A 27,188-nucleotide genomic window follows, 5' to 3' on the forward strand; every position below is an offset into this window, starting at 1 on the left:
GGTGGGGGGGGGGGAGATGTGTGTCTGTACGTGTGTGTGTCTGTACGTGTGTGTGTCTGTAAGTGTGTGTGTCTGCAAGTGTGTGTGTCTGTAAGTGTCTGTGTCTGTGTGTGTATGTGTTTTTTTCTGAGTGTGTTTTTGTGAAAAGTGTGTGTGAGGCCGCTAGTGTGTGTGCTGGATGTGCGTGTGCGTGTGCGCGTGTGCGTGTGCGTTGTGCGCGTGTGTGTGTGTGTGTGTGTGCTGGATGTGCGTGTGTGTGTGCGTGTGCGTGTGCGTGTGTGTTGTGCGTGTGTGCGTGTGTGTGTGCGTGTGTGTGTGCGTGCGTGTGTGCGTGTGCGTGTGCGTGTGTGCGTGTGCGTGTGCGTGTGTGTGTGCGTGCGTGTGTGTGTGTGCGTGTGTGTGGTGCGTGTGTGTGTGTGCGTGTGTGTGTGTGCGTGTGTGTGTGCGTGTGTGTGTGTGTGCGTGGGGGAGTGAGTGAGCGAGGGGGGGGGGGGAGTTGGGGGGTGGTTGTGTCGTGTGGAAGAGAAAAAAAAAAAAAAAAGGGTGGACTCCGGGAACCTGGGGTGGCACGGCGGGTTTCACTTTCATCATCCCTTACAACCCCACACAACCTCACCCCCTCACCCCCCCGCCCCAACACACACGCAGACACACACACACACACACACACACACACTCACTCACTCCAGCTGCTTCCTGGAAAGAAACCTGAGTGGGCGAGGCGAGGGCCCGCATGGAACTCTGTTATAATTAATGGAGCCATGTGAGACCCCGGTCCCCCCAGCCCCAGACCCCTCCTCGCCCGACAACCCTTCACCCCCTGGCCTTCATGTACCGGACCCCCACCCCCCCCGCCCCCACCTCCCCCCCCCCCCCCCCCCCCCCCCCCCCCACCACCTCCACCCCCCCCCCCCCCCCCCCGCACCACCTCCACCCCCTCCCCCCCCCCCCCGCACCACCTCCACCCCTGTCAGGCTGTCCCTGTCAGGCTGTCTCTGTCAGGCTATCCCTGTCAGGCTGTCTCTGTCAGGCTGTCTCTGTCAGGCTGTCTCTGTCAGGCTGTCTCTGGGAGGCTGTCTCTGGGAGGCTGTCTCTGTCAGGCTGTCTCTGGGAGGCTGTCCCTGTCAGGCTGTCCCTGTCAGGCTGTCTCTGTCAGGCTGTCTCTGTCAGGCTGTCTCTGTCAGGCTGTCTCTGTGAGGCTGTCTCTGTCAGGCTGTCTCTGTCAGGCTGTCTCTGGGAGGCTGTCCCTGGGAGGCTGTCCCTGTCAGGCTGTCTCTGTGAGGCTGTCTCTGTCAGGCTGTCTCTGTGAGGCTGTCTCTGTGAGGCTGTCTCTGTCAGGCTGTCTCTGTCAGGCTGTCTCTGTCAGGCTGTCTCTGTCAGGCTGTCTCTGTCAGGCTGTCTCTGTGAGGCTGTCTCTGTCAGGCTGTCTCTGTCATGCTGTCTCTGTGAGGCTGTCTCTGTCAGGCTGTCTCTGGGAGGCTGTCCCTGTCAGGCTGTCTCTGTCAGGCTGTCTCTGGGAGGCTGTCCCTGTCAGGCTGTCTCTGGGAGGCTGTCCCTGTCAGGCTGTCTCTGTCAGGCTGTCTCTGGGAGGCTGTCCCTGTCAGGCTGTCTCTGTCAGGCTGTCTCTGGGAGGCTGTCTCTGGGAGGCTGTCTCTGGGAGGCAGTCTCTGTCAGGCTGTCTCTGGGAGGCTGTCTCTGGGAGGCTGTCTCTGTGACAGCAGCCTGAGCGCTGAGAGTGACCCATGGGTGTGTGAGGGGGAGCAGCGGACCAGAAGGAGCTTCCTCCTTCCTGCTCCCCTTGACCAAGAAGACATGAAATACGAGGGCGGTTTGATGAAAGACACCCACGGTGTAGAAGTCCTCCATCTTGGATCTGATGTTATCTGACGGTACAAGGAGTTCTGATTTGGTTTGGCTGCTAAATGTCATTTTTTTATACCTTTTCTAAGATTTATGTAGAATAGGAACTCAAAGAACAGGAAAAACACATCCTTATTTATGCTACACCTTCCATTCAACACTGACGATTAATTGGGTGTATGCCGCCACTAGAGGGCAGCAAACACATCACCTACAGGGTACCGCCACATCCCCTGCACCGCAAGTCAATAACAACTGAGTGGGGAACGATGACGGAGGTTATAAAGGGAATAGAAACATGGATGAATACTCACTGAGACAGTCTGAGCTTCACATCTGCAACACTGTACTGTCCCTGGAAGGGGTGACTGAAACACAAACCGAGAACGGACGTTAATGTGGGACTGAATGTGAGAACAGTCAGTCAATGCATTCTCTATGGGGCTCTTAAAGGGCTGATGTTTTGCCACTAGGTGTGGGTGTGATTAGTCGTTACGAGCAGCTGGAAATTGTCCTTCTCCTGTGCTTTGGCGACATCACAAGCGGCCGTGTCTCCCTAGATGTGTGCTGGATAGATCAGTCTACCAGCCTTCCCAGTGGACTGTAGCAAATGTTGCTTATCTATCCATCATCCAACCTGATCTGGAGCACTTTCATTCGTGCAAATTCTGTAATAGTCAGTGGAAGCTATAATTGATACTATGTGCTTAACACCCTCATTGGAGCTCCACTGGCCTGCAGGTGTTTTACCTGCTTAATATTATCTAAAGAGTGAACATTTTGAGCTTGAGTTCAATATTCGTTCAATATTCCCCCTTTTTACTTCCTAATCTCAATAACTCATTGAGGGACGATTGATTTCAGACTAGGCTCCGGTTTAGTCATTCTTTAGTCAGGCTATAGTTAAGGCCAGGGTGATTGTGATCATACTGGTAGGAAACACATGCAACCCAAACACAGAATAGAAGGACACTCAAAGCAGAGTGCCCTCCCCACCCCCCCATCATCACCGGCGGCTCTGATTGGCTCCCTACCCTGGCGTGATCTCCGTCATGGCCTGGTGTCGGTTGCTCTGCCACACGCGGTAGTTGTGCGTGATCTTCCATGCCGCGGTGAAGGGGGCGCCGTAGTCCGCCAGAAGCCTCTCGCTGTCTGCAGGAAGTAGACGGGCGGACAGGAAACAGGAAACACAAGAGGCGGGACGTTAGTAGGGGCTGTAGCGGTGGTAGTCGTGATTAGCGGCGGGAGAACTGGTTATAAACTCTTCGACGGACGACAGGGTTGTGGGAACAAAGGAGAGTCGCTTTGCTGTTGCTGCGACTGTTTCCCACGATGCATCAGAAATGCTTACGTTTAAGTTAGCTGCTGAAGTTTAAGAAAGGGTCAGGTGTTAGGTCATAGAGGATGACGTTTAGTATCACGTAGAAACAACAAAATGAATGAATTGAATGAATGAATGAATACTTTGTCATTGCCGGAGCAGTGAAATTATTACCAGCTACATTCCGTCCAAGAAACAAAAAAGACAGTGTGGGGAGACGGGACGGAGAGACTGTCTCCCCAGACTCAACAGTGTCTCTCAACAGTGGAGAGATATCAGCCTCCCAAGGCCGAAGTGGGGGAGCCTGATAAAGATAACAGTATTTGCGTCAGTAACTACTCAGTCAAGTGAGTAATTCATTAAGACCTCCATCAAACCAGGCGGTAAGAAGAGCGGCCTTTGGGGCAGACCTCCATCAAACCAGGCGGTAAGAAGAGAGGCCTGGGGACAGTCCTCCACCTACCTTGGTGCAGGGTGGAGGACAGCAGTGTGTGGAGGTGGAGGGTGGAGGACACTAGGGGGTGGAGCTGGAGGCGGGCCCTACCTTGGTGCAGGGTGGAGGACAGCAGCGTGTGGAGGTAGAGGGTGAACTGCGCCCGGATCCACTCGTCCCCGCCCTCCCAGCCCGTCCCGTCCAGGAACACGTCCTCGCGGTTCTCCGTCACGTGCTTCAGCAGGTAGTCGGCGAAGCGCAGGTCGGCCGTGGTCAGCGCCAGCAGACGGCGCAGCTCCGGGTCCTGGATCTGGATGCGGGCCTCCTCCACCTGGCGGCAGCCAATCAGGGAATGGGGTTAGGGGGGGGGGGGGGGGGGGGGGGGACAACCGCGTGCCAGGCTAACGAAAGCAGGCACGTACATACACACGCATGGACATACACACACGGTTTGTCCCGTTTTCCTTGTTTTTCCTTGTTTTTCCTGTTTTTCCTGCTCCGTTCGTCCCTAGCATTGTCTTTCCTCAGCCTACATTTAGCACTCCTTTGTAATGTGTTGTATTATATCTTGTATGCCTCTCTTCCCTCACTGCTGCTGCGCTGTTACCCCCTGCGGGTTCCTAATAAAGTGTTATCTATCCGCGCAAACACAAAGTCTGAAGAGCCTTCCGTAGATGGTTAGGACGAAGAGGCCTCTAGGAGACTCCCTGTTTCAAACCATACAGTCTTCTGTCCGAAGCACCTTAGAGCGATTTTTCTACAGGACTCGTTATTAAACAGCGGGTAGGAGTGAGCTGACTTTTTCAAGGAAGCCAAAGGTGTAGACTAGCGCATCATTGGGGTTCGAACCCGGAACCCCTTAATCTGGGAATTTCGAACACATTCACCGTTAGATGATACTGCCACTGCCCATACAATGGACAGCCGTTCTCCATTCGGAACTACAAAAATGGCGGCTGGAGGTCGGCGGTGCTACCCACGTCGACGATGGCGTCGCTCAGGTGCCTCTGCTGGCGGAACAGGATGTTGGTCGCCCCGGCAACGAAGCCGCGCACCGTCACGTCGGACAGGAGGTGGTGCTGCTGCAAGGCCATGTAGGGCAGACACAGGTAACCCTGGCAACCGAGACAAGAGGGGGGGGGGGGGGGGGGTTAGTCACTTGATACGGCCCAGAACGGCACCCTGATCAACGGTTGGGCGTCCACCTACACACTGGGCTACGGGGTCACTGGAGGGACATTCAGCGGAGAAAGGAGAAGCCAATATTTCCCTTTGTCATCTATCTTTTAGCAACTAGCATCGAGCACAAACCGCTAAGTAGGACGACAACTGAAATACAAGTACTGTCGCGCAGCACAAGAGCTCACCAGCGTGTGCTCTGAGACTTATGTTGATTCTCTGGTACGCTGAACAATGTGGGATGGATTATAGTACATGTTTATCCTTCAGGGTGCCTATAAAAGAGTTTATAACAGTGTGTGTGTGTGTGTGTGTGTGTGTGTGTCTGTGTGTGTGTCTGTGTGTCTGTGTGTCTGTGTGTGTGTGTGTGTGTGTGCGTGTGTGTGTGTGCGTGTGTTGTTGTAAAGGAAAGGGAGCGTGACAAGCACTCGTGGGTCCCAGTTTGGTCACATGGTGTGTGAAGGCGGTTAAAAGCCTTTGCCAGTCGAGTCGACTGAAATGTTTTCCCGTAAATTTGAATAGAACACCAACAGGAACGGTCTCGTGCTTGGATACCGACACTGACTGGCCGACTCTGCACAGAAGCCATTATGAGTCCACCTCAACATAATGTTTATGACTATGTTAGTCTAAGTATCCAAAGCGACTTAAAGGGACTTGAGATGAGGGTCATTAAGGGAGAGGGTCGGAGTCAGGGCAGCTAGCTCAAAAGCGCGCGCACACACACACGCACACGCACTCATAAAGACACACACACACACACACACACCCACACACACACCCACACACATAAAGACACACACACACACACACACACACACACACACACACACACACACACCCACACACACACCAACACCCACACACATAAAGACACACACACACACCCACACACACACACCAACACCCACACACATAAAGACACACACACACACACACACACACGCACACGCACATATAAAGACAGACCCCCCCCCTCCCTCGGTGACCCCCTACCTTGGTGAAGACGGGGAGGGGCAGCCCGTAGCGATCCTCCTCCAGCCCGGACACCAGCCCCTGGACGACCCCGCCCTGCCCCCACACCGCCTGGGGCTGCGACGTGATGGGGATGCCCGGCTCGGGGTCAAAGGTCTCCGGATGCTCCGCCCCCTTCTCGCCGCCCGCCGCCGCCGCCGCCGCCGCCTCCTCCAGCACGCTGGGGTCCAGGGTCTCCCAGTCGCTCTCCGACGAGTCAGGGGACGGCCGCGAGGGGGGCTTGAGGAGGTGGCTGTCCCCCCCCTCCCCCTCCCCCGTGGGGGGGGGCGGCTCCTCCCCCACCAGCTCGGCGATGTCCGTGGCGGAGACGGAGACGAACTCCTCGATGGAGGGCGTGGTCACGGCGGCGGCGGGCTCCGCCCCCCCGCCGCCCGGCTCCTCGGACAGGCTGCTCTTGGGCCGGTAGTGGGAGGAGTCCGCCAGGCCGTGCTCGATCATCCCTGAGCCAATCACACGCAAGCAGGTGTTGGTTATGCAAATCAGAGGAGGAGGAGACGACCGGGTCAGTTTTGGACGCCTACGATTAGTTTTTCATTCTGCTATTTTACGTCTTTTTAGTCTTTGGGGACCTAAACATACAAAACTAAGGCCCCGTTTACACGAAGGGAAAACGCAGATATTTCCACGCGGTTTGGCCTCTCATTTACACGAAAACGCAGTTTTTATCACAGAAAACGATCATGTCTAAAAACTCCGGCCAAAGTGGAGATTTCTGAAAACGCCGGTTATGTGTTGTCAACGGGGAGAAACGGGGATTTAGGTTCTGAAGCGTCACATTATGCGCCAGGAAATGCTTAACGTCATATGAGCGCCCTATGTTTACAGTTTGTTTGTTACAGGAAGACGCTCGTGTTATTCGTTGTTGTTGATTCTGAGGATTCCGATTGGCTTGCAAGGCTCTATCCTTCTCCCTCCACTGCCGCCCATAGGTTTGGCATAGTTATAATGGCGCTCAACGGCGTATTTATGTGTTTTGATGTAAACGACAACTTTTCTGAAAACGATGTTGTGTGCACAATGTTATTTTTGAAAACGGAGGGGGGGGAAATATTCTATAAATACCCTGCTACATGTAAACGCGGCCTAAAAGTCAGGGTAAAATGTATCACTAAAGACACATAAATCTTCCATGCCCAACCGTACACAAACACCTAACAGAGACGTTTTAAAAGAAAGTTGCAATGAACATCGTTAGACGAGTGTCACAGTAACCCAGGTGTTTTAAATCAGTTTTTTAACGACCAAGCAGTAAAAACGGGACCGCTGCCGCTGACCTGGGAACAGCGACAACACAGTCATCAGTGCCCCCACGAGTCTGTTGACAGGCGAGACGTAGAACAGGACCTGGGCGGGAAAAAGAGAGGGAAAAACACACGGATGAAGCCATGTTGTGAAACCGCTAAATAAGGACGCAGAGAGACGTGGGAGCTCGTAAAAAAAAAGGTCAGCTCACCTTCTTCTCGAGCAGGATCAGTTTGAAGAGGATGAGAACCTGGATGTGACAGAAGTCTGGCGTTTACATTCACTGACCACAGTAGCTAGCGTTGTAGCGAGTCAGCTAAAACGACTACAGTACATTTCCTACAGTACTATTCATGCAGCTTCTATCCATCTGTCTACAACTTGTGTACATTGTGTAGTAACTGTTTCTTCTATTTACCTTGTGTCTAAAATGAAGTATTAAATCTCTCGGCGATAACCCTGAGAAAGGATAGGACGATTAAAGGAATGTCACCATCGTTTTTAAAATAAATGAACACATTTTATACATACTTAAATAGTACGAAATTCAAGCGTCCATTTTACCTAAATACACCTGTGACCCCTCCAGAGTGGACCCCCGCAGCGAGCCGTTCATGTGTTCGTACAGTTCCTGCGGAGACAGCGCTCACAGTTAGCATAAACATTTAGCAGAGTTAGCATCGGTAGAGTTAGCATAAACATTTAGCAGTTAGCAATGGCACAGTTAGCATAAACATTTTGCAGAGTTAGCAATGGCAGGGTTAGCATAAAGATTCAGAAGAGTTAGCATTGGCAGGGGTAGTGTTAACGGTTAGCATGTGTAGAGTTAGCGGTTAGCGGAGGTAGTGTTAACCGTTAGCATAAACATTTAGCTTAGATAACGATGGTTAAGTAAGCAGTTACCGGAGGTAGTGTTAGCAGTTAGCAAGGGCAGAGTTAGAGGTTTGTGGAGGTGGCCGAGTGAGCAGAATTAGCAGTGTTAGCAGAGTTAGCAGAGTGGGTGGAGTGGGCAGGCGGTTGGTTCCTGAAGCTGCTGTTCCTCACCTTTAAAATATCGATCTGTGAGAAGTCTTTCTCCTCAAAGTAGGCGTGAGTGATGAGCTGAAGCTTGGCCTGTAGAAGGCCGTAGAGAGGCTGGAACACACACACACACACACACACACACACACACACACACACACACACACACACACACACACACACACACACACACACACACATAGGTTACACATATATACACAAACAAACATATGTAGGTTACACACACACACACACACACACACACACACACACACACACACACACACACACACACACACACACACACACACACACACACACACACACACACACACACACTATATTTCGATGCAAAGAAATGCACGGCCAATTCAAATAGGTTAACTTCAAACATTTGAATTATCGTTTTTGGGCGGACCCAGTTGCTGGGTCCTGACCTGATTTGCGTCACTCAAAAGATAGCACATCCCCCTGTGAGTTCGGTCAGCTGTTTTTTCCCATCACCGTTGAATTATGGGAGCTCGCCTCGAGCACTCAAAGACCCCCTCCCCCTGGCCTTTGACCTCTTCCCTGTACATGTCATGCCTCTGTTGCCCTGGGTCCTTGGGTGGTCTCGCAGATTGGTTTACTAACGTGACAATTATGAATCATAGGAGAGGGCCAAGGTCAAGGTAAGATTATTCAGAGGCACTCCATAATACATGCCTCCTTCCTTCCTTCCTTCCTTCCTTCCTTCCTTCCTTCCTTCCTTGAAGCCAACGCATCATTTATCATGACCTCGTATCAAGTTTAGGGGCGGTGTTGTGCTTAATTAATACTTTGACGCCAACTGAAAATAACTGATCCTTGGTTAGCAAGAAATTATTGTTCTTGAACCATCGTCTTCGTTATGCCAAATACGATTTATAATACGCTCAAATACAAAATGACCTATTTCAGATTGTACAAATGAACATACACAATCTCAAAATAGAACAGAATGACTCCAATACAAACATATACAAGTTTGATGTAAATACGTTGATTTGTGTGTCTTGTAGATGTAGAGACATATTCTCAAAGCCTTTTTCTAGAGGCACACACACACACACACACACACACACACACACTCACCACTCTACTGAGGACACACACACTTTTCTGCACCGTCTCCCTGGTAACGTCTGCCAGTCGGACCTTCAGAGCCTGGAACACACACACACACACACACACACACACACACACACACACACACACACACACACACACACACACACACACACACACACACACACACACACACACACACACACACACACACACACACACAATTTATTCCAAATGGTAGATAACGCACACAGAGGTTTGTTTGCTCATCATATTTGCAATTTCCGGCTGTAATAATATCTCTCTTTTATTACCATCAAGGACATTTAAACACACTGTGTCGAATCCCACATAGGGCATTAGCTTGACGCAGCCACATGATACAGGCACTGCTGTAAACGGTGGGCAGTGAAAGGGATCAGGCCTTAAAGCAACTGATCAGGGAGGGCAGATTCATAGACTAATTTTGATATTTTATCAAATGAAAGGCAAGTGTGGGTGATCCAAAGTGTGTAGTGCCTCCTGGCTTCACTAAAACATCCTTTAGAATTAATTTAGACTTGGTGACACTCTGTGGTATTTATGTATTCTTAATGTTGATATAAATATACTTAATGTTTATTCTTAACAATAAGTATTTATTTATTTACAGAATATATATGAATAGGAATTAGATCAATTTTACTTAATGTTGATATATATGTATATAAATAAATGTATATATATTTTATTTATTTTTTATATTTATGTTGATATAATATATATATATAAACAACATAAAGTAAAGAGATGAATATCCTTCAGTGAGGGGGAGCGGGGGACTGACCTTAGCCTCTATCTGCCGGTAGCAGGACACTCCGTACACACACTTCATCTCGGCGCTCAGCGGGGGCAGGTGGAAGTACACCGTGTCTGCAGGACCAAGAGCATCACACCGTGTGACCACGAGGCCGCGGAGCACAGGACCGCCGGCCTATCACACGCAGCCATTCCCATTCCCACGCATCAAACGCACGCCAAGACAACGCCGGGCGCCGGGTATGTGTTCACCATGGGTGATACTGTTTATGAGAAGTAGGAATAGTGCATTCAAAAAATGTTACATTCAGGGCATTTAGCAGACGCTGTGACCCAACGCGACGGTTTAGACACACGTTCACACACCGACGGCGGAGTCGACCATGCAAGGCGACAGCCAGCTCGTCGCGAGCAGTCAGGGTGAAGGCGTCTTGGCCTGGGGGATCCAACTAGCGTCCTTACGGCTACAAGTCACCCCGACTTATATCCCTGTTGTACAAGCCAACCATTTATATTTAACTGGCAGCGCCTGGCGTGAACACTGCCGGGGTCAGGGGTTCGAATCCGACTGGGAAGTTGGCAGTTAGAGCTAGCCCCCCCCCCCCCATGACCATATTAGGAGGTGACCGACCTTCCTGGTAGTTGTGCGCCCCGTCTGGCAGGGCGAGGAACGGCAGGTACCTCCACTGCTCAGGGAGGCCCCCACTGTCGTGGCTCTCATCCGGCAGCAGGGGGGGGTAGGAGAACTCCACCTGGAGGGGGGGGGAGAGAGAGGTTGATTGTGTATTACTTAAAGGTTGGGTATGCAATTCTCTTTTTTGGCCATTTTTGCAGAATTACTTGAAATCCTTATCATAACCCACTTACAGCCACTGAGTTAGAAGTACTGACGTGAAAGTTAAACAAGTCAATCATCTGTGGAACGAGCAGGGCTCGAAAAACTCCAGCCAATGATTTCCAGAACCACCCAGTGGCATTGGACAGTAAGTACGTCAAACGGTCGTACTGCACTCCCCCTCCCCCCGCGTGACCCCTTCGTGCACGTACTCAAAGCTCGTGACCCAGAGCAAGCTTCTGTTTGTTGTTAACCTGCGGTAGCTACTGGAGCTAGCTAACTAGCTAATGGCTAGTGTTCGCTCGTGCTTGATTGCGTGTCCATGTACTTGGAATGGGTGGAGTCAGAGTCAGCATTGAAGGAGAGCGGGTAGGACCATCTGAGTTGTATGTTTCCAAAATCTGCTGGCGTTTCGCAAATCCCATACACAACCTTTAAGAGGTCAAGGGTCAACCCTATTCTTATTGGATGACCTTGGTTGAAATGAACACCGTTAGTAAAGTGGAAAAAAATGTAATGACTACGAAATCTCTGGCCAATGTGTAATTAACTATTATTTAATGCTTATTACTGCATTGACTAAGGTTAATTATTGTTTTCTTCAATGTAAAAGTGTTACCACATTGGCTAGATTTTGAATGCAGATTCAAAATCACAGATCTGTGTGTGCGTCCGTGCGTTCGTGCGTGTGTGTTTAATTTACATCAAAATTTAGCATTTTATCCAAAGCGACTCAATGGTGAGACTCAGAACAATCAAAACATACACTATGAAGGGGAGAGACTGCAGACACTTCTGCACAAGCAGGTTTCTGAGTGATCAACTTCAAGTAGCATGGAGTCAGTTGGTGTTGTTAGTAGTAGTAGTTAGCGGTTGCGGTGATCAAGGTAGAGATTCACCACAACAAAGTAAGTTGCGCCCAGAACCACAAAGTAAACATCCAGCGACACTTAACATTATCTAAACTACAATTCTTCTCACGGATCAAACGCACTCATCCACGAGTCAATCGATCCAGGGACTGTTTCTCCATGTAGATACACCGTGGCTACAACTGAAGACACAAGGAGCTGCCGATGGGAAACGTACGGGAATGGGGACGGTGACACCAAGGATCTGCCTCCCATTGTTGGCCCCCGAGGGCCCCGTGTGCAGTAAGGATGTGAACCGAGTGCCCCGTGTTATGCAATCGTTTGGACCTCCTGGAGCGACCCATGGCCCGTGGGCAAAGTGAAACGGTTGGCCCCTATGAGTAAGGCCTGCTTTAGGCCTGCATAATGCTCAGCTTTCTTCCTTTCCAGACAATGACGTGATCCCCAGCGCACATCAAGTCCCAGCATATATCATGTTAGATGAAGAATGCCCTCAGTTTAACATTAGATGTATTCTGAGAAAAAACATGGCGATATGATTAAAGGGTAACTTTGGGTTTGTCAACCTGGCCCCTAGTTTCCCGTAATTTTTGGCCTGTGGGACTGAGGCGGACAACATTTTGGAAAACAATTGTCCAGTAGCAAGAGAATGCTGCAGGCGTAATTTGCGAAACGGCCAGCTATGTTATCCAATATACGTCCTCTAAAAAGGATGACAGGCTCATGTTGTTATCCTCACTGTCCGAACACATTCTCGAAAGGATCCTTTCAGAGAATACAACTTTTTTGATTAACTTTTACTTGCTCCAGGCTGTTTGTTATTGTGTCCAACCAAATCTCGCTCAAGAAGAAGTCTCGCTCACTGAGATGCCTCACTCTGAAGTCTCGCTCTGAAGTCTCGCGAGAGTTGAGAGGTTGCAGGAGGAGAATGTTGAGGTAGTTGCAAAGAGGAGTGCAGTCAAATGTTTGTTGGGTTTGGCCACAGAATGCGTTAATTAGCTTTATCTAAATTATTTGAGTGGAGGAGAACTGAGATTTCCTACCACAGCTCAACTCTTCAAAATGAGACTCACTTAGAATACTTGGTTGGACACAATAATAAAAAGGCTGGATAAGAGAAATACTCCTTTCCACAATGTTGTCCGAAAGAATCTGAGCAACAAGCACCCTCCTTAGGACGTAAATTGTCGGGGTGTCATCACCCCAAATTATCACATCACAGCAGGGACTTACGTCTGCAGAGTTCCAGTTTAATACTGGACCAACTTACACAACACCAATAGTCCCTTAGACCCCAAAACAATGGAAACAAAGGGTTTGAAAAATCCCCAAAGATATCCTGTAACCGAGAGATGGATTTGACAGGGCCAGAGAAAGGCCTGATCGTGTGGTGTTAGGTTTGAGCGCATATCAGCTATTGTCTAGACAGGAAAATGGAATTTGGGGATGTTGGCAACCACAGAAATATAGAACGATGCCAAAGATATTTTCTAAGCATAGACAGTTAGACACCACAAACAAAGAGCATGTTGTTCTGACAGCAGACAGTGTTTTAACTGTTTTGTTAATGACAATAAGCAACAACCTCCTTCAGAAAACACCATCACCTGTTAAGAGTTTCACCACAGAAACCTCAAATAAACGCTGATGGAAGTGAAACTCAAACACAGACGAACGGGTGCCATCAACCACGACAAGCTCACAACACAAAGGTGAATTGACAATGTTGTGAACTAAACGACTACCGCACCCAAACACAAGAGCCAATTGAACAGGATCCCGGGAGGGGTGAGCCTGAAACCGATGCTTTGATGGCACGTCTTCAACAGCCTGTAGCCCCCAGCAGAGACCAGCAGATGGGCAACGAGAGAGAGCGAGAGAGAGAGAGAGAGAGACACACACACACAGAGAAAGAGACACACAGAGAGTGAGACAGAGAGAGAGAGAGAGAGAGAGAGAGAGAGAGACAGAGACACACACAGACACAGACAGAGAGAGTGAGACCGAGACCGAGACAGGGAGAGAGAGAGAGAGAGAGAGAGAGAGAGAGAGAGAGAGAGAGAGAGAGAGAGAGAGAGAGAGAGAGAGAGAGAGAGAGAGAGGAAACCGAATCTCCCAACTCTGCTAGGAGGAGGAACACTAATGCCTATCAAATGTCGCACAATACCTTGGGTAAACACCCTCTCGTTATCGGACGGCCCAACGAAGCGGCCTCTTGTCGCCGCTCTAGGGGCGGCAGTGGTGCTGACGCTCGACCCCCTGTTGTCTCACATGTGATCTACAGCTGCAGCCTTCGAGTGACAGCTGACCCTCGAGGGAAGCTCTGTCCTGTTTAACAGCCCATTGAACCGCCATCACATGAGGAGTCATTTAAGTTACACTCTAATCTTTGACCATTAAAACGACAAGATATACATACACACACTTTCTTTTCTCCCCCAGCTGCTAAATGAGTTGAACACAACCTCGACTGAGGTTGGGACAGGCATTGCTCCCTGTGTTGACACTCTGGGAGAAAGCTCCTCTTGGAGACTTCTGAGGACTTCTCGGGGATTAGATGGATCAGGAAGTTGTGCATACAACACTAGCATTGCATAACCCAGTGCAGCGAGCCTCGGACGCAAACCTAGGATGAATAATCATAGTCTACACTGGGGTGTGAATCATTTCATTATGTAAAAATACAAATGGCACTCCGTGGATTTAAAGAATGAGGAGATCCATCAATGAATTCCCGTCTTTTTAACCAAGCATGGGGGTCTGCAATCCGTGTACCCATCTGTCGCGGGTTCATTCATCAAGCACTGTCACAAATGTCCAGCTGTCAAACACTACGCCTTGGGGGTCCGGGGTGACTCGATCCTCTCCGATCAAAGCGCAATGGATGGTTTTTAACCCGATCAAAACAAAACGTCAAGGAGTTAGACACTGGAGGAAGCGGTTATTAGACATGGTCTGGGGTAAACTTGACGCTAATGGGATGTGTGCATGACGGAAGGGCTTTGGAAATACCTGACAACCCTTCTTGTGATGAAACCCAACCACGACGATGTGCAGCACGGGGGGCAACTTGACGTCCTCTCTGCCTCTCTGCGCCTCCATGGCCGCTTACTGCGCAGATCTCCACTGCAATAATAGATCTAAACAGAGTACAGAAAGGATAGTACTTTTCCTTGCTTCGAGCTCCGTATACGCACACATACAAAATCAACAACACGACTCCGGAGCGATTTGTTTTCCCTTCCGCAGGTCAGTCTTCGGTCGTGGGATGACGTCACGGACCGCTCAATCCTGGACCCACACGAACGGCGCACGTCACGTGATGCGAATATAAGTAAATACATATATAAATAATTATTTATTTATTTATCAGTGAATTATTTTCCACTGATTGATTAGCGGTATAAATCATTAATCCGCAATTTATTCTAAACAGATACACGATAAAGACGGGGCCTTGCGCCTCGAACGGTTGTTCGACGGTTGACTACTTTGGTCTGATCGGCGCCGTTCTTGTCTCCATTGCTATTGACTCTTCTTTCAATTCGTGAAACATGGCGGCAACACCAGCAACAAACCCCTCACAATTGCTCCCGCTTGGTTTGTATAACTAACATAACGTTATTTTGTCGTCACTCACTCATTGATTAGTTAATATCGAACTGTGTATTTCATATGCGGGTCTTTAAACCCGCTAGCTGTCGGCTAGCCCTCTAATCACCTCGCTGCCGGGACGGTCCGCCGCGTCGCACCTTATAAACTCAACATCTTATACTCCTTATGTTCGTTTGTCATGTACAACACAAATGTACCTGGGTCAATTTGACCCGGTGGATGTTTTAAACATCTAAAAATTGCCAGAAACCAAAAATCCCTTTTTGTACCGCATTAGTAACCATTAAATTAATATTTAGTTAAATTGGGTTATTAACCTCACACAGATCATTGTTCGATTAGTTAATATACTAGTTTGTCCATCAGAAATGTTAAAACATTTTATGTACTTTAGAAACGTATTACATACATCATCCTTAGGTTTTATCAAGTCTTAAAACCTCTTCCATACCGTTTTTATTAACCGTTCATGAATGCTGCTTATGTGCCTTATGATGAATGAACCCCGACCTCTCTTCACTAGTCATGTTTTTGTCAATTTTAACTATGTGAATCATGAAGTCACTTCATCTTCTTGCAGAGCTGGTGGACAAATGCATCGGTTCAAGAATACACATCGTGATGAAGACCGACAAGGAGATTGTCGGCACGTTGCTCGGGTTCGACGACTTTGTCAGTATCCTTCGCAAAATGTGTGTGTGTGTGTGTGTGTGTTTTCTTTGTCGTAATACTTTGATATTGCAATATTCCCTGTATTGGTTCTTAACTTGCGGTTTCAGACATGGTGTTGGAGGACGTGACAGAGTTGTAAGTGATCATTTTTTGCCCGTACTGGATTTTGACAGCTTTTGCTTTGATCTACTGTATGAACTGTTCTTTTGTTTCTCTGCACAATAGTGAAATCACACCTGAGGGACGGAGAATAACCAAGTTAGACCAGATCCTTCTCAATGGCAACAACATCACGATGGTATAATCCTCTTTTGGAATTCTTATATATTTAACCACACTGTAAAACTCAAATTTCTTCTCCACCAACAACTAAATAGTTGTGGATGTAAATAATTACCCCTTGTATCATTTCTTTCAGCTAATTCCTGGTGGAGAAGGACCAGAAGTATAAAAGTCTTCACTCTGAAATATGACATACCTGTTTAAGTTTGGCATCCATGTTAGTCGACTATCTTTACGTTTTACATTTGTTGGTTGAGGAATATTTGTTATGACTTTGTTGCAAATTAAGGAGACTGGATTTAAATATGACCAACAGTTAACCACATTTGATATTGAGCACTTTTTGTTATAAATAAACTTTAAAACAATATATTCGAATGGCTTAGTATTTTAATCTACTCATTTGTATGTGATTTATTGATGAGGGCCCAATAAAGTGGTTATCAGAACTTAAGCTCAAATTCCAACTTCCAACTGAACTTTTACACCTTACAGCCTTGAGTGAAAATGCATTATGATCTCAAAAGCAAAAACCGATTCAGGTTCTTCCCTCACTATAAAGACAAACAAAATGAGGAAGCTAAAAGTATGAATTGTCCTATTGCATATTTGTCTGTTTAATACATTTCCCATGCCCCCAGAAAGTAATAATTTGAATTATATACAAAACACCACAAGACCTAGTGAATGGTTTATTGGTATAAACTGATGCATTCTGGGAAACAGTTAAGGCTGTTCAATATGTTGCTGGGCAGTCAGGCTGAGCAGTGAATTAAGCAATCTAACTGACACTTCTTGTACCATCGCTATAGCAACCCCTCCGCTGCGATTTAATACATGGAGGACATCTCCTCTCCTTTGGGATTGGTCACCTTCTCTGCATTCTTGCTGATGATGTCATAAAGCTCCGCCTATAGGAGCAAAGAACACAAAAGTAAGAACAGGGTATCTGCAGGTTTCAGCAAGTCAAATTTAAGACTTTTTAAGACCTTTTTAATACCACCTTGAATGAAATTTAAGACCTTAATGGTGCGGGGGATCCCGCTGTATTACAACCCAAGCATAGCATGTGTGTCACTCAATGAGACTCATTCAAGTTTACTTTCTGTCTGTTTATTGAACATAAAGTGATACTCCAGGGCTCCAGACTAACTTTTTCCTTGGGTGCACTGGTGCGCCTACATTTTTAATTTGGGTGCACCAGCACGTATTTATGGTGCACCCAAGTTGTGAGTTGTTGAGAGGGGGGGGGGTGACAGCGTCTGGGCCCCCGGGCAGCTGCACCGGTTGCACCGTCGATATTTACGCCACTGATTAATAATATTTTCACCATTAAATAAATGCCTTCAGTAAGACCTGGGGGGTATACCACGAACCTCGTTGAACATACCCAGGCTTTCTTGGGAAAACCTGGCTCGACAGAGCCGCAACTCGCAATCACAGTTAAATGGTACCACGACGCTCACTTTAGATTCAATTAGTTGAACCAGGTATTCCGCTTTAGGTTCAATGCGCGTTCACATAAAAGGGGCGTTTCTCGCGTCATTTGACTCACCCTTATGCAAAATAAATCGCGCAAGAGCGGTGTATTTCATCCAAGGCGAGCAATGTATTATTATGAACTCCTACGAGGAATTCAAAGTTCAAATCACAGCCAAGGGGAACACGGTTGCCCATAATATGGCTAGGGTGGCGTGCTGGCAAAAATAGCCGACCGTGTTAATTCGTAAGTGAAAAGATTCTGCATATTGTCTAAAAAATATTATGCATCATCATCCCTTTTACCCCCATATATGTGGGGCCCCATGAATTGCATGCCCAAGTACCGGGAATGCACAATCTCCGACCCAATATCGGACGTGCACGTCAAGTTGCTTGCTTTTCGTGGCGTGGTTCAACGTCTCAAATATCAAAACAAAATCAGCCTTGTTGACGCTGCAGATTAGCTCGTTTCGGATGAAAGGCGCTAGTCCGAAGCGAGTTATATACGCCGTTTTGTCCCTTCCAGCAGTAAAGGTGCTCGCGATTTGAGAGTCAGGGAACATCAAACCGAAGAGATCTCCTATCCCCTCATTCGAGTTGTAGGACTGGTGCTTGACCACTGTGTTTAGAATCCACAACACCTCCGCTTTCAGTGTTGGTGTCGCACCAAATGCTACCCTCAGGTCAGTGCTAGCAGCGCGGACCGTCTGCGGCGGTGGCGCCGGGGCAGAGATGCAAAACGTAGAAATGGCTGGGGTCTGTGTGTGGCTCCTGGCAGAGGTTTTATGTTTTTGGCACTGCATATGGCTGACGACAGCCTTAATCCCCATGGTGCCGAGCTTGAATGTAGGCTACTTTTGCACGGAATGCATCTGGCCTGTTCTGGGTTGGCAACGGACGCTAGCCAACCTCGGAAAAGGATGTCTTCCAGCCAACTGACGTTGAACTTGCATTTACCCATTGTTGCAGACTAGCTAGCAAGCGCGCAGACATCCGTTCATATATGCAGCTAGCAAGAAAGTAGCCTCTCGTTCATCTCCTTCCCGAAAAGTCCCGCGAGAAAAAAAAAAATTAAATAACCCTGCCCCGACAAATTTAAGACCTCCGAGTTATAAATTTAAGACCAGCATATGACATTTTTGACGAATTTAAGACTTTTTAAGGCCTTAAATTTAGAAAAATGAATTTAAGGCTTTTTAAGACTTTTAAGACCTCCGCGGACACCCTGAAGAAGAAATTCAACGGGTTGGGTCCCAGCAGTACGGTAGGCCGCACGTTGTCGGCACGGACAGACTTACGTAGAAACCACGGATGTCCAGGATGATCACTCTGATCTCTGCGTAGATGGCCTCGTCCCTGTCGTGGACCATGGAGCGATAGTCCATCTGCAGGGTAAACCATGGCATCACACTCCACTCATGTCCACCAGACAGTATTTTAATTCTCAATAAGACAAATGTGGAGTCACTCACCACGTGAGTTTCTTTGGAGGCTTTGGCCACTGCATCTCCTCTCTCTGAGAAGTACCTAAAGTGCAATCCATCATCCATTAGTTATCAAACCATTATTTATACGTAAAATGTTTAACAATACATCCGGACAGGAAAAGTTACTTGATTAATACCAGGACATTTGGAGCATAGGGAGACATTCACTCTAAAAGCATATACACATCATTTTATCCTAAACAGAGCCGTTATTTGAGTTGTAGCTTACTTGTTTATGTTGGTCTGGAATGTGTCTACCTTGGTCTTGACTGCTGTTAATCTTTCCAAGATCTTCTCCTGTGATAGTAATGCAAGTTCACCATAGAGGATCAACATAGACTTCTCACCGTGTACAACAACCATTGAGTGTTCGTGTGTGTGTGTGTGTGTGTGTGTGTGTGTGTGTGTGTGTGTGTGTGTGTGTGTGTGTGTGTGTGTGTGTGTGTGTGTGTGTGTTTACCTGGATAGCCACCCCAAAGTCATTTCCATCCTCTATTTTTGGGATAAGGTGCTGAATCCAGCATGACACCTATTGTGACACATTGAGGCACATTAAAGTACAACGTGTCATTTGACAGATTCCATCCAAGTAATTTTTCCTTAGGGAAAATGTATAGCTTCAAAAACATTATTAAATATAAACAATACCATTGATATTTTAAAAGTCCAGTGTGTAGAATTATGGTGGCCTCTAGCAGTGAGGTTTCAGATTGCTATCAGCTGAATCTGTATTGTATAAGCTGCCAGTAGGTAACTGGGTCATAAACAGTAGAGTGAGATAGCTTACTGTGATGATCGTCTCTCTGAAGGACACGATCTCTGGTTTCAGTCTGTCCAGAAGCAGGGTGATCTTCTCGTTCCCCTTGATGAAACCACACTTTGGTGCTAACAGAAAGCAATATTATCTCATTATTATCTCATATTGTTGATAAGGAGCAGATTCTAGTACCTGCAAGATTAGCTATGAATGTTATCTTTGAAACATTAATATCAAAATGTATTTTGTTTTTATGTGGTTGTTCAAAATTGTTCAATGAATGTGTTAATGTACCTTTCTTCTTCTTTTTCTTCTCATCCTCGTTGTCGGTCTCCATTTCCTGGGAAAAATATAATGCATGTTTCAGGAGAACTATGGGATGAGACTAATGCACAGACTCAGGGACTAATCTGACTGACTTGTTGGTCTGTTCCTAAAATACATGCGTGGCACAGCACTATCTGTTTGGAGAAACCAGCGTTAATGGTTACACCGACTTTGTTGCTCAACTGGTTTGGCACTAAATTCACCTAACTTCCCTTCCCTGTGTGTTCAAATGGGTGGGGCATGAGGACAACAACTGATGTCAGCTAAAATCAACAACAACCAATGAGGTATGAGGTAGATTCGGGGTGAATGATGGCTCCCAAAGTCATTTGTATTTCTCTTAGTGCGATTTAGTAATGGCTTTTATCCAAAGCGACTCCAACTGTGAATACACATGCATGCTATTAAGGAGCAGGTCAGGTTCAACGAACTGGTTCTAGGCTGCCTATAGGTCGACTGTGAAGATCAGGGATCAAACCCAGTAGCTTTCCATTGGGAGTTGAACACTCTAGCCACTAGACTTTACTTTGGTAGCAGTTAGAAGGGATTAACATTTTTGACTGATACTCCAAGCCAGCCAATCGCTGAGGAACTGATGCCCCCCTCGAATGTTTTAAGCAGCTCTGCCCATCTCCCCCCCCCCCCCCCAGACAGCCTACCTCTTCCTCTGGGGTGGGGGCTTCTGGGATGGGAATGTCCAGAGGCGCATGAATGGACGTCATGTCTGTGATGCTAAGCACATCCTCCTGGAAAATAAAGACAAGAGAACATGATGTCATTTTTTACAGCACATGATCAGTATTATATAGTATTCGCTCATGCAGTTAATGACTACCTTGAGGAGGGAGTCTAGCTGCACAATCTTTGTTGGGATATGGTTGCAGAATAGGTTTTCAGCCTGCGGAAAGAAAAGGCACATTAGTCACATAGAAACAAAAGCAATTATGTGCTTATATTATTTACAAATACAGTCTGTCGGAGACGTACCTCGGCATAAAGGGATTGACGAAAGTTGTCAACCTATAGGAAAGAAAAACAAGTTTAAATTAAATTGCATATGTATAGCATTTATAAACGGTACAGTCTCAAGGGGCTTGAGAGGGCAAGAAAAAACTCCCTTACTAAGCAAGGAAGAAATAATAGAAGAAATAGAGGAGGATGATCAGGAGTGCAATGGGTGCCATAATTTACTTACATACATACATACATACATACATACATACATACATACATACATACATACATACATACATACATACATACATACATACATACATACATACATACATACATACATACAAAACATTTTCAATCGGTGTAACACGAAGTTAAGGACGACGTGACATGGCGATTATTGGCCTGCACCAAACCCGGCAGTTACTTTCGCTTTGCAGGTTTCAGTCTACAGACGGTACTTTCCCTCGGGCTTTAGCGCACTTTACGCAAAAAACTTTATTATTGAGACGTCCAACATGAAATGCATGAGCCATTAATTTCATGTTGGACATGTAAACAATATCACTGACATGTATTGCTCGAACACAACAGAACCTCGACTTGAGGGGACACATCGCCCTTACCTTAACGGCGTTGGCCTTTGTAATCTTCAAAACTACCGCTTTGGACATGTTGGCGGCTCTTTGACGACAACAAGTATGACAACTTGGGCTGAAACCAACACTACAAAGCGTAGACCTCTTAGTGTTAAGGTGGTTCTGGACAGACCGTAGACTACAGCGGACGGACAACAACGAGAGCAGCGCGTTCGAGTCGGTCAACTTCCTCCTTCGCTTTTTACTTTCGCTTTATTTATTTTTTGGGTCGCGCCGCCCCACTGAGTTTGACAAAGGGAGACATGTTGGGCGGATGTACTACCGCCCCTAGCGGCTATTTTCCAGCAACTACACATTAACGTACTAGCGCCCCCCAGCGGCCATCCTCAGCCACTACACATCAAAACTAGAAAACAGTGTTACGCAAATATTTGCAAATATATTGCAAATATATACAGTTTTACTACCGCCCCCAGCGGCCACTCTCAGCCACTGCATATTAAAACTAGAAAACTGCAGGAGATCATGGTCGTCACTCAGGAGGAGCAGGAAGACGTTCATCGCAAGGCATGACTTTATGCACCCCACCTTTGTGATCGGTTAGGCACCCACAAAGAAATCACAGGCTTAAATAATGGTCTTCCCCACATTTTGCACTGGTATAAAATATACTATTGTACAATTAAAATGGTCAAATGTAACTTGTGTCACGCGGCGCCTGTGCCATTGTCACCAGCTGCATCACCCCTGGTCACCGAAGTCCTCCATAACAGTGATGTCACTGCACTTTCAATGCTATATGAGTAGAACTATCTCCTTATCTCTCCTCTGTGAGGTCAGTGTCAATAAGGCTGAATAACAGCTGATTGAATCAACCATCCCGGCGTCTGGAGGTGGCACCTGGATGAGTTTTTGCTCTAAAGTCCGTCTCGTCTCTGTACTCGACATTTATACCTATTGACGTTATACTAGGACATTATAGTTGTATACATCATCCATAGCCAACCGTACAATTCCAACAAACTTTAGATTTACAAAATAACAAAGCAAATCCTGACAACCATCAAATGCATACTGGAAGAAACTTTTATTCGGGGGAGGGCCGAGTCATCCCCCTGTAAACACTCATATCTTGCTGGAAGGAAGTAATAATAATAATACATTTTATTTATAATGCACTTTACATCAATGACCTCAAGGTGCTACAATGCATATTAAATAATTAATACGTTTGTAGAACGAGCCTGAGGAGCAGAAGAACAGTTTTCACTTCTTTCACGGCCAGTGTGTGCGCATCTGCACTTGTTTTTTGTATGCGCTTGGTCTGCGCATGCGCAGACCATACGCGTTGGTGTTGAACGTGAAGTGACAGCAAGTTCACTTCGGACCTCCCTTGACATGACACACACCTAAAAAAAACGCCCGTTTAGGTGGAAATTGGTAATTCAGTCACCGAGTACGAGTGCATGATCTGCTCACAGGACGAGGACAAAAAGAAGTGGAAGAGAAACGAAAGCGTGAAACACACTGAGGTAGGTTTTGTCTTTCAGGGTCTCCTACCAAGCGGACTTAAGTTTCGCTTTCTTTCTACAAAGTTTGGGTATAGCTCATTATTCCACGGCGATGGAATAATGAGCTACCCTTTCTCCAGACGCATCTAATCGATAACTTCCACTCACAATTTAGGAAAAGTATTTATCGTTTTGAATCGCTTTCATTTCCATTGCCCCCCCCCCCCCCCCCACCAGAATGACGGCCACTCTGGAGCTGCTGGAGCTGAGGAGGAGAGTGGCGTCCGAGCTGACCACCGCGGGGTCGGGACCGCAGGTCAAAGCCGGGGTCCAGTCCATGGCCGAGCTCCCTCTGCCCCTGAACCAGAAGTACCTTAGCATCGACGCCGCGGCCATAGTGCGGGGGAACACCGTGGGCGACGGCAGGGCGCAGGTGTGTTCACGGGTCCCGGGACGACGACAATGATGATGATGAAGATGATGATGATGATAATGCTGTTCCGTTGGACAACCAGTTGTTATTATTGCATCAAAGAGGGTTAGGGTTTGGGTCTAATTAATTTCACGCTTTAATGTCTTCTTCTCAGCGTGGTCGCTGCTCAGCTCTGTTTCTTCAAGAGTAGTTTAGTCCCAGCTTCTTTTGTCACTATGTCGAATCTCACCGTTGGATAAAAGCGATCAGTGTTATCAATGAGTGCAAATAGGTGTGTCTGCATGAGTCCAGTCACAGGTTTCACCATGTAGATATACAATGGAGATTCTACATCACACATTAGGCCTACTTCATTACTAGACAATGCTCTCATGTATGGTACTTTGGAATTAACAATTAAACATCCTGAACTAACCCTCTAAAATCAAAAAGGCTCCACCTTTTATTGTTGTTTACAGCAGCAGTGTATAATTTGTCATTCGTGCCGTCCCCCTAGGTTATGGAGCGAATGGGCAGACTGGTCAAAGCTCTGAATGTTTTGGAGAAGTATGGCCTCAACCTGCACAACCTCGCCAGACCCCGTTACTGGCGCAGTGTCAAACACAACAACCCCATCTTCAAAGCTCAGGTGGACAGCATGCAGGTCAGTAAGACCCTCCTCCTCCTCTTCCTCAGTCCTTCTCGAGGTACTGAGTTAATGGTTAGATGCCCACTGGAGTCACCAATGCTATGAATACATTCATTGACGGTATTGTGGGACGCTTTGACATTTTGAATAAAGGTTTCCACCAAGTGAAACATTACAGGAAATAACATGTTCTGTACATACCAGTGGCCACTGGGTGGAGCAAGAGAGTCGACTTATGTGAGTGGCAGCGTTGTTGTTTCATGATCATAGCCTAAAGTAACTGAAGAAGTTCTGAAATAGTTTTCACAAAGTGCTTGCTTATAGTCGTAAATGATCCTGGATGTAGATGGCCAGGGGAATGTGTTACTACAACATGATTAGTCACTTAACAAAGTAAGTAAAACACAGTCTTCACCACTATTCAGACAAGTAATGGTTTACAAGTTTGGTATATTCAATTGCTGATATATTATCATCATGTTTGCTTAGTTCTTCAAACATGTCAGTCAACCCTGATTTAAACGCACTGAATCCGCCTCTCCTCATTGGCCTTCTCCACAGGGTGGGCGGGGCATCCTCTATCTCTATGGTTACACCGTCCAGCAGGTCGACGGCCTGGTGTTCCCTGACGACGTCCTGCAGCCCGATAGAGACAAGGTCGCCGCGGTGACCCTGGAGGTCACGTGCCTGCGCTTGGAGCTGGAGATGCTCATCAAGGTACCGGTGATGGACCGCAGGCACAGGCGTATCAGTTATTGATCCGCGGCTTACCGAAGGCCTACAGTATGTTCAATAATCACAATATCATGCAAGTCTACAAGTAGGAATGTGACAGGAGTATGGGCCGCGACAGTGGAGCCAAGAGGTTGTAATAAGACCTCCCGGAGGATGATACCAGACTGCCAATTGCAGTGGATTAAAATTGTGATATTACTCATTCATTACTCATGAATCAGCGATGCTGGTCGACGTCACTTCTGTTGGTATTTGAAGAAAGGATCCCAAACAAACAGAGCCGGCTCGCCCCCCCCCCCCCGTGTTTCGTGCATCCATTAAAAAATCATCATGAACCCCCCCTTTCCCCCCCCCCCCCCCTTGTCGGTGATTGGTTGGCATACTATTTATTTTGGTTTTGAGTGGTTGGCAGTAACATTTGATTTTGTGTATGATCTCCCCTGTGATTGGTTCCTATTTGTTTGTCTCAGGGAAACCATCCTAATCCAGATTTCTTAAAGACGTCCTCCCATTGGTCGTTCCAGAGGTATGTAGAATCCACTTCCTCCCAGGTTTTACCTTTTACCGTTCTGTACCCCTATTGGCTCTGGCTAACCGGGATTCTCTTTTCACCATGGCAACATGATAAACCTGAAACCAAAATGAAAGTTAATATTAATAAAGATTCAGCATGTGTATCCCTGATCGAACATTTACTGAAGAACAAATATTACAATGCCTGTATATTAGAATATAAATAAATACATTATATTGAATTTCATATCCTATGAAATCAACTCCCGACCTGTACGCATGTCGTCTGTCTGTCTGTCTGCCTGTCTGTCTGTCTGTCTGTCTGTCTGTCTGTCTGTCTGTCTGTCTGCCTGCCTGCCTGCCTGCCTGTCTGTCTGTCTGTCTGTCTGTCTGTCTGTCTGTCTGTCTGTCTGTCTGTCTGTCTGCCTGCCTGCCTGCCTGCCTGCCTGCCTGTCTGTCTGTCTGTCTGTCTGTCTGTCTGTCTGTCTGTCTGTCTGTCTGCCTGCCTGCCTGCCTGCCTGCCTGTCTGCCTGCCTGCCTGCCTGTCTGTCTGTCTGTCTGTCTGTCTGTCTGTCTGTCTGTCTGCCTGCCTGCCTGCCTGCCTGCCTGCCTGCCTGCCTGCCTGCCTGTCTGTCTGTCTGTCTGTCTGTCTGCCTGCCTGCCTGCCTGCCTGCCTGCCTGTCTGTCTGTCTGTCTGTCTGTCTGTCTGTCTGTCTGCCTGCTGCCTGCCTGCCTGCCTGCCTGCCTGCCTGCCTGCCTGCCTGTCTGTCTGTCTGTCTGTCTGTCTGCCTGCCTGCCTGCCTGCCTGCCTGCCTGCCTGCCTGCCTGCCTGTCTGCCTGCCTGCCTGTCTGCCTGCCTGCCTGCCTGCCTGTCTGTCTGTCTGTCTGTCTGTCTGTCTCTGTCTGCCTGCCTGCCTGCCTGCCTGCTTCTGTCTGTCTGTCTGTCTGTCTGCCTGCTGCCTGCCTGTCTGTCTGTCTGTCTGTCTGTCTGTCTGTCTGTCTGTCTGTCTGTCTGTATGTCTGTCTGTCTGTCTGTTGTCAGGTCCAGCAGCAGAGGAACGAGGAGGTGGCGGCCCCCCCCCCTTACGGACGTCAACAGATCGACGGCCCTGCCCCCCAAACCCATCAGCCCCGCCCCCCCGACCCCACCCCAGCCCCCGCTCCCTGCCCCCGTCCAGAACCCCCCCCCCCCCCCCCACTGGAACCCCCCGTCCTCCCTGGATTTCGATCAATCTCCCTACACCACCCCCCCTTCTTCCCCCCCGACCTCGCCTCCCCCCACCTCCCCTCAGCCCACCTCGCCTCCCCCCCCGCCCCCACCGGGGCCTCCCCCGTGAGCCCCACCGCCCTGCCTCCCAAGCCCGCCCCCAGGCGTCTCTCCCGGCCTCCGCCGGGACCGGAACCCCCAGCAGCTACCCCACGTGAGCCACGTCCTTCGGTCACTTCCTGTTTCAGATGTTGCTCACTGCCATCTGTTTCTGTGTGTGTCTCTCTCTCTGTCTCTGTCTCTCT

General features: G+C 47.8%; 4 protein-coding genes across 5 annotated transcripts in view; 2 read left to right on the forward strand and 2 right to left on the reverse strand.

Moving 5' to 3' along the window:
- avl9 (AVL9 homolog (S. cerevisiase)) overlaps positions 1-14,972 on the reverse strand; it is an 18,630-nt gene extending 3,658 nt beyond the window's left edge. Inside the window, exons 1-14 of one of the 2 annotated variants that reach the window (XM_060044422.1) lie at positions 14,694-14,972; positions 10,606-10,726; positions 10,003-10,088; positions 9,204-9,275; positions 8,115-8,204; positions 7,635-7,701; positions 7,489-7,529; positions 7,282-7,320; positions 7,103-7,172; positions 5,790-6,268; positions 4,595-4,729; positions 3,726-3,945; positions 2,895-3,012; positions 2,175-2,228 (exon numbers count right to left, since the gene is read on the reverse strand). In XM_060044422.1, the coding sequence (XP_059900405.1) occupies positions 2,175-2,228; positions 2,895-3,012; positions 3,726-3,945; positions 4,595-4,729; positions 5,790-6,268; positions 7,103-7,172; positions 7,282-7,320; positions 7,489-7,529; positions 7,635-7,701; positions 8,115-8,204; positions 9,204-9,275; positions 10,003-10,088; positions 10,606-10,726; positions 14,694-14,783 (1,682 nt within the window). In that variant the 5' untranslated portion in view covers positions 14,784-14,972. Of the gene's footprint in view, positions 1-2,174; positions 2,229-2,894; positions 3,013-3,644; positions 3,946-4,594; positions 4,730-5,789; positions 6,269-7,102; positions 7,173-7,281; positions 7,321-7,488; positions 7,530-7,634; positions 7,702-8,114; positions 8,205-9,203; positions 9,276-10,002; positions 10,089-10,605; positions 10,727-14,693 lie in introns of both variants that reach the window. The other variant, XM_060044421.1, reaches the window with a different exon arrangement.
- Positions 14,973-15,125: 153 nt separating this feature from the next.
- lsm5 (LSM5 homolog, U6 small nuclear RNA and mRNA degradation associated) lies at positions 15,126-16,620 on the forward strand. Its single transcript, XM_060044425.1, has 5 exons — positions 15,126-15,281; positions 15,877-15,972; positions 16,076-16,103; positions 16,194-16,266; positions 16,387-16,620. The coding sequence occupies exons 1-5, from the start codon at positions 15,236-15,238 to the stop codon at positions 16,417-16,419; spliced, it is 276 nt and encodes a 91-aa protein (XP_059900408.1). The 5' UTR covers positions 15,126-15,235; the 3' UTR covers positions 16,420-16,620.
- Positions 16,621-16,929: 309 nt separating this feature from the next.
- psme2 (proteasome activator subunit 2) lies at positions 16,930-22,164 on the reverse strand. The gene is made up of 11 exons (XM_060044423.1): positions 21,884-22,164; positions 21,291-21,323; positions 21,139-21,201; positions 20,963-21,049; positions 20,271-20,316; positions 20,007-20,104; positions 19,680-19,748; positions 19,449-19,516; positions 19,205-19,259; positions 19,031-19,117; positions 16,930-17,161 (listed from the first exon to the last, which is right to left on the reverse strand). Exons 1-11 carry the CDS (start codon positions 21,929-21,931, stop codon positions 17,081-17,083), a joined length of 735 nt encoding a protein of 244 aa, XP_059900406.1. The 5' UTR covers positions 21,932-22,164; the 3' UTR covers positions 16,930-17,080.
- A 1,018-nt stretch (positions 22,165-23,182) lies between these two features.
- Positions 23,183-27,013, forward strand: LOC132452961 (protein diaphanous homolog 1-like). The gene is made up of 6 exons (XM_060045795.1): positions 23,183-23,388; positions 23,605-23,800; positions 24,297-24,443; positions 24,990-25,145; positions 25,634-25,689; positions 26,719-27,013. The coding sequence occupies exons 2-6, from the start codon at positions 23,606-23,608 to the stop codon at positions 27,011-27,013; spliced, it is 849 nt and encodes a 282-aa protein (XP_059901778.1). The 5' UTR covers positions 23,183-23,388; position 23,605.
- The last annotated feature ends 175 nt before the right edge of the window (positions 27,014-27,188 follow it).

This window comes from Gadus macrocephalus, chromosome 23, assembly GCF_031168955.1.
Source record: "Gadus macrocephalus chromosome 23, ASM3116895v1".
NCBI lineage: Eukaryota > Metazoa > Chordata > Actinopteri > Gadiformes > Gadidae > Gadus > Gadus macrocephalus.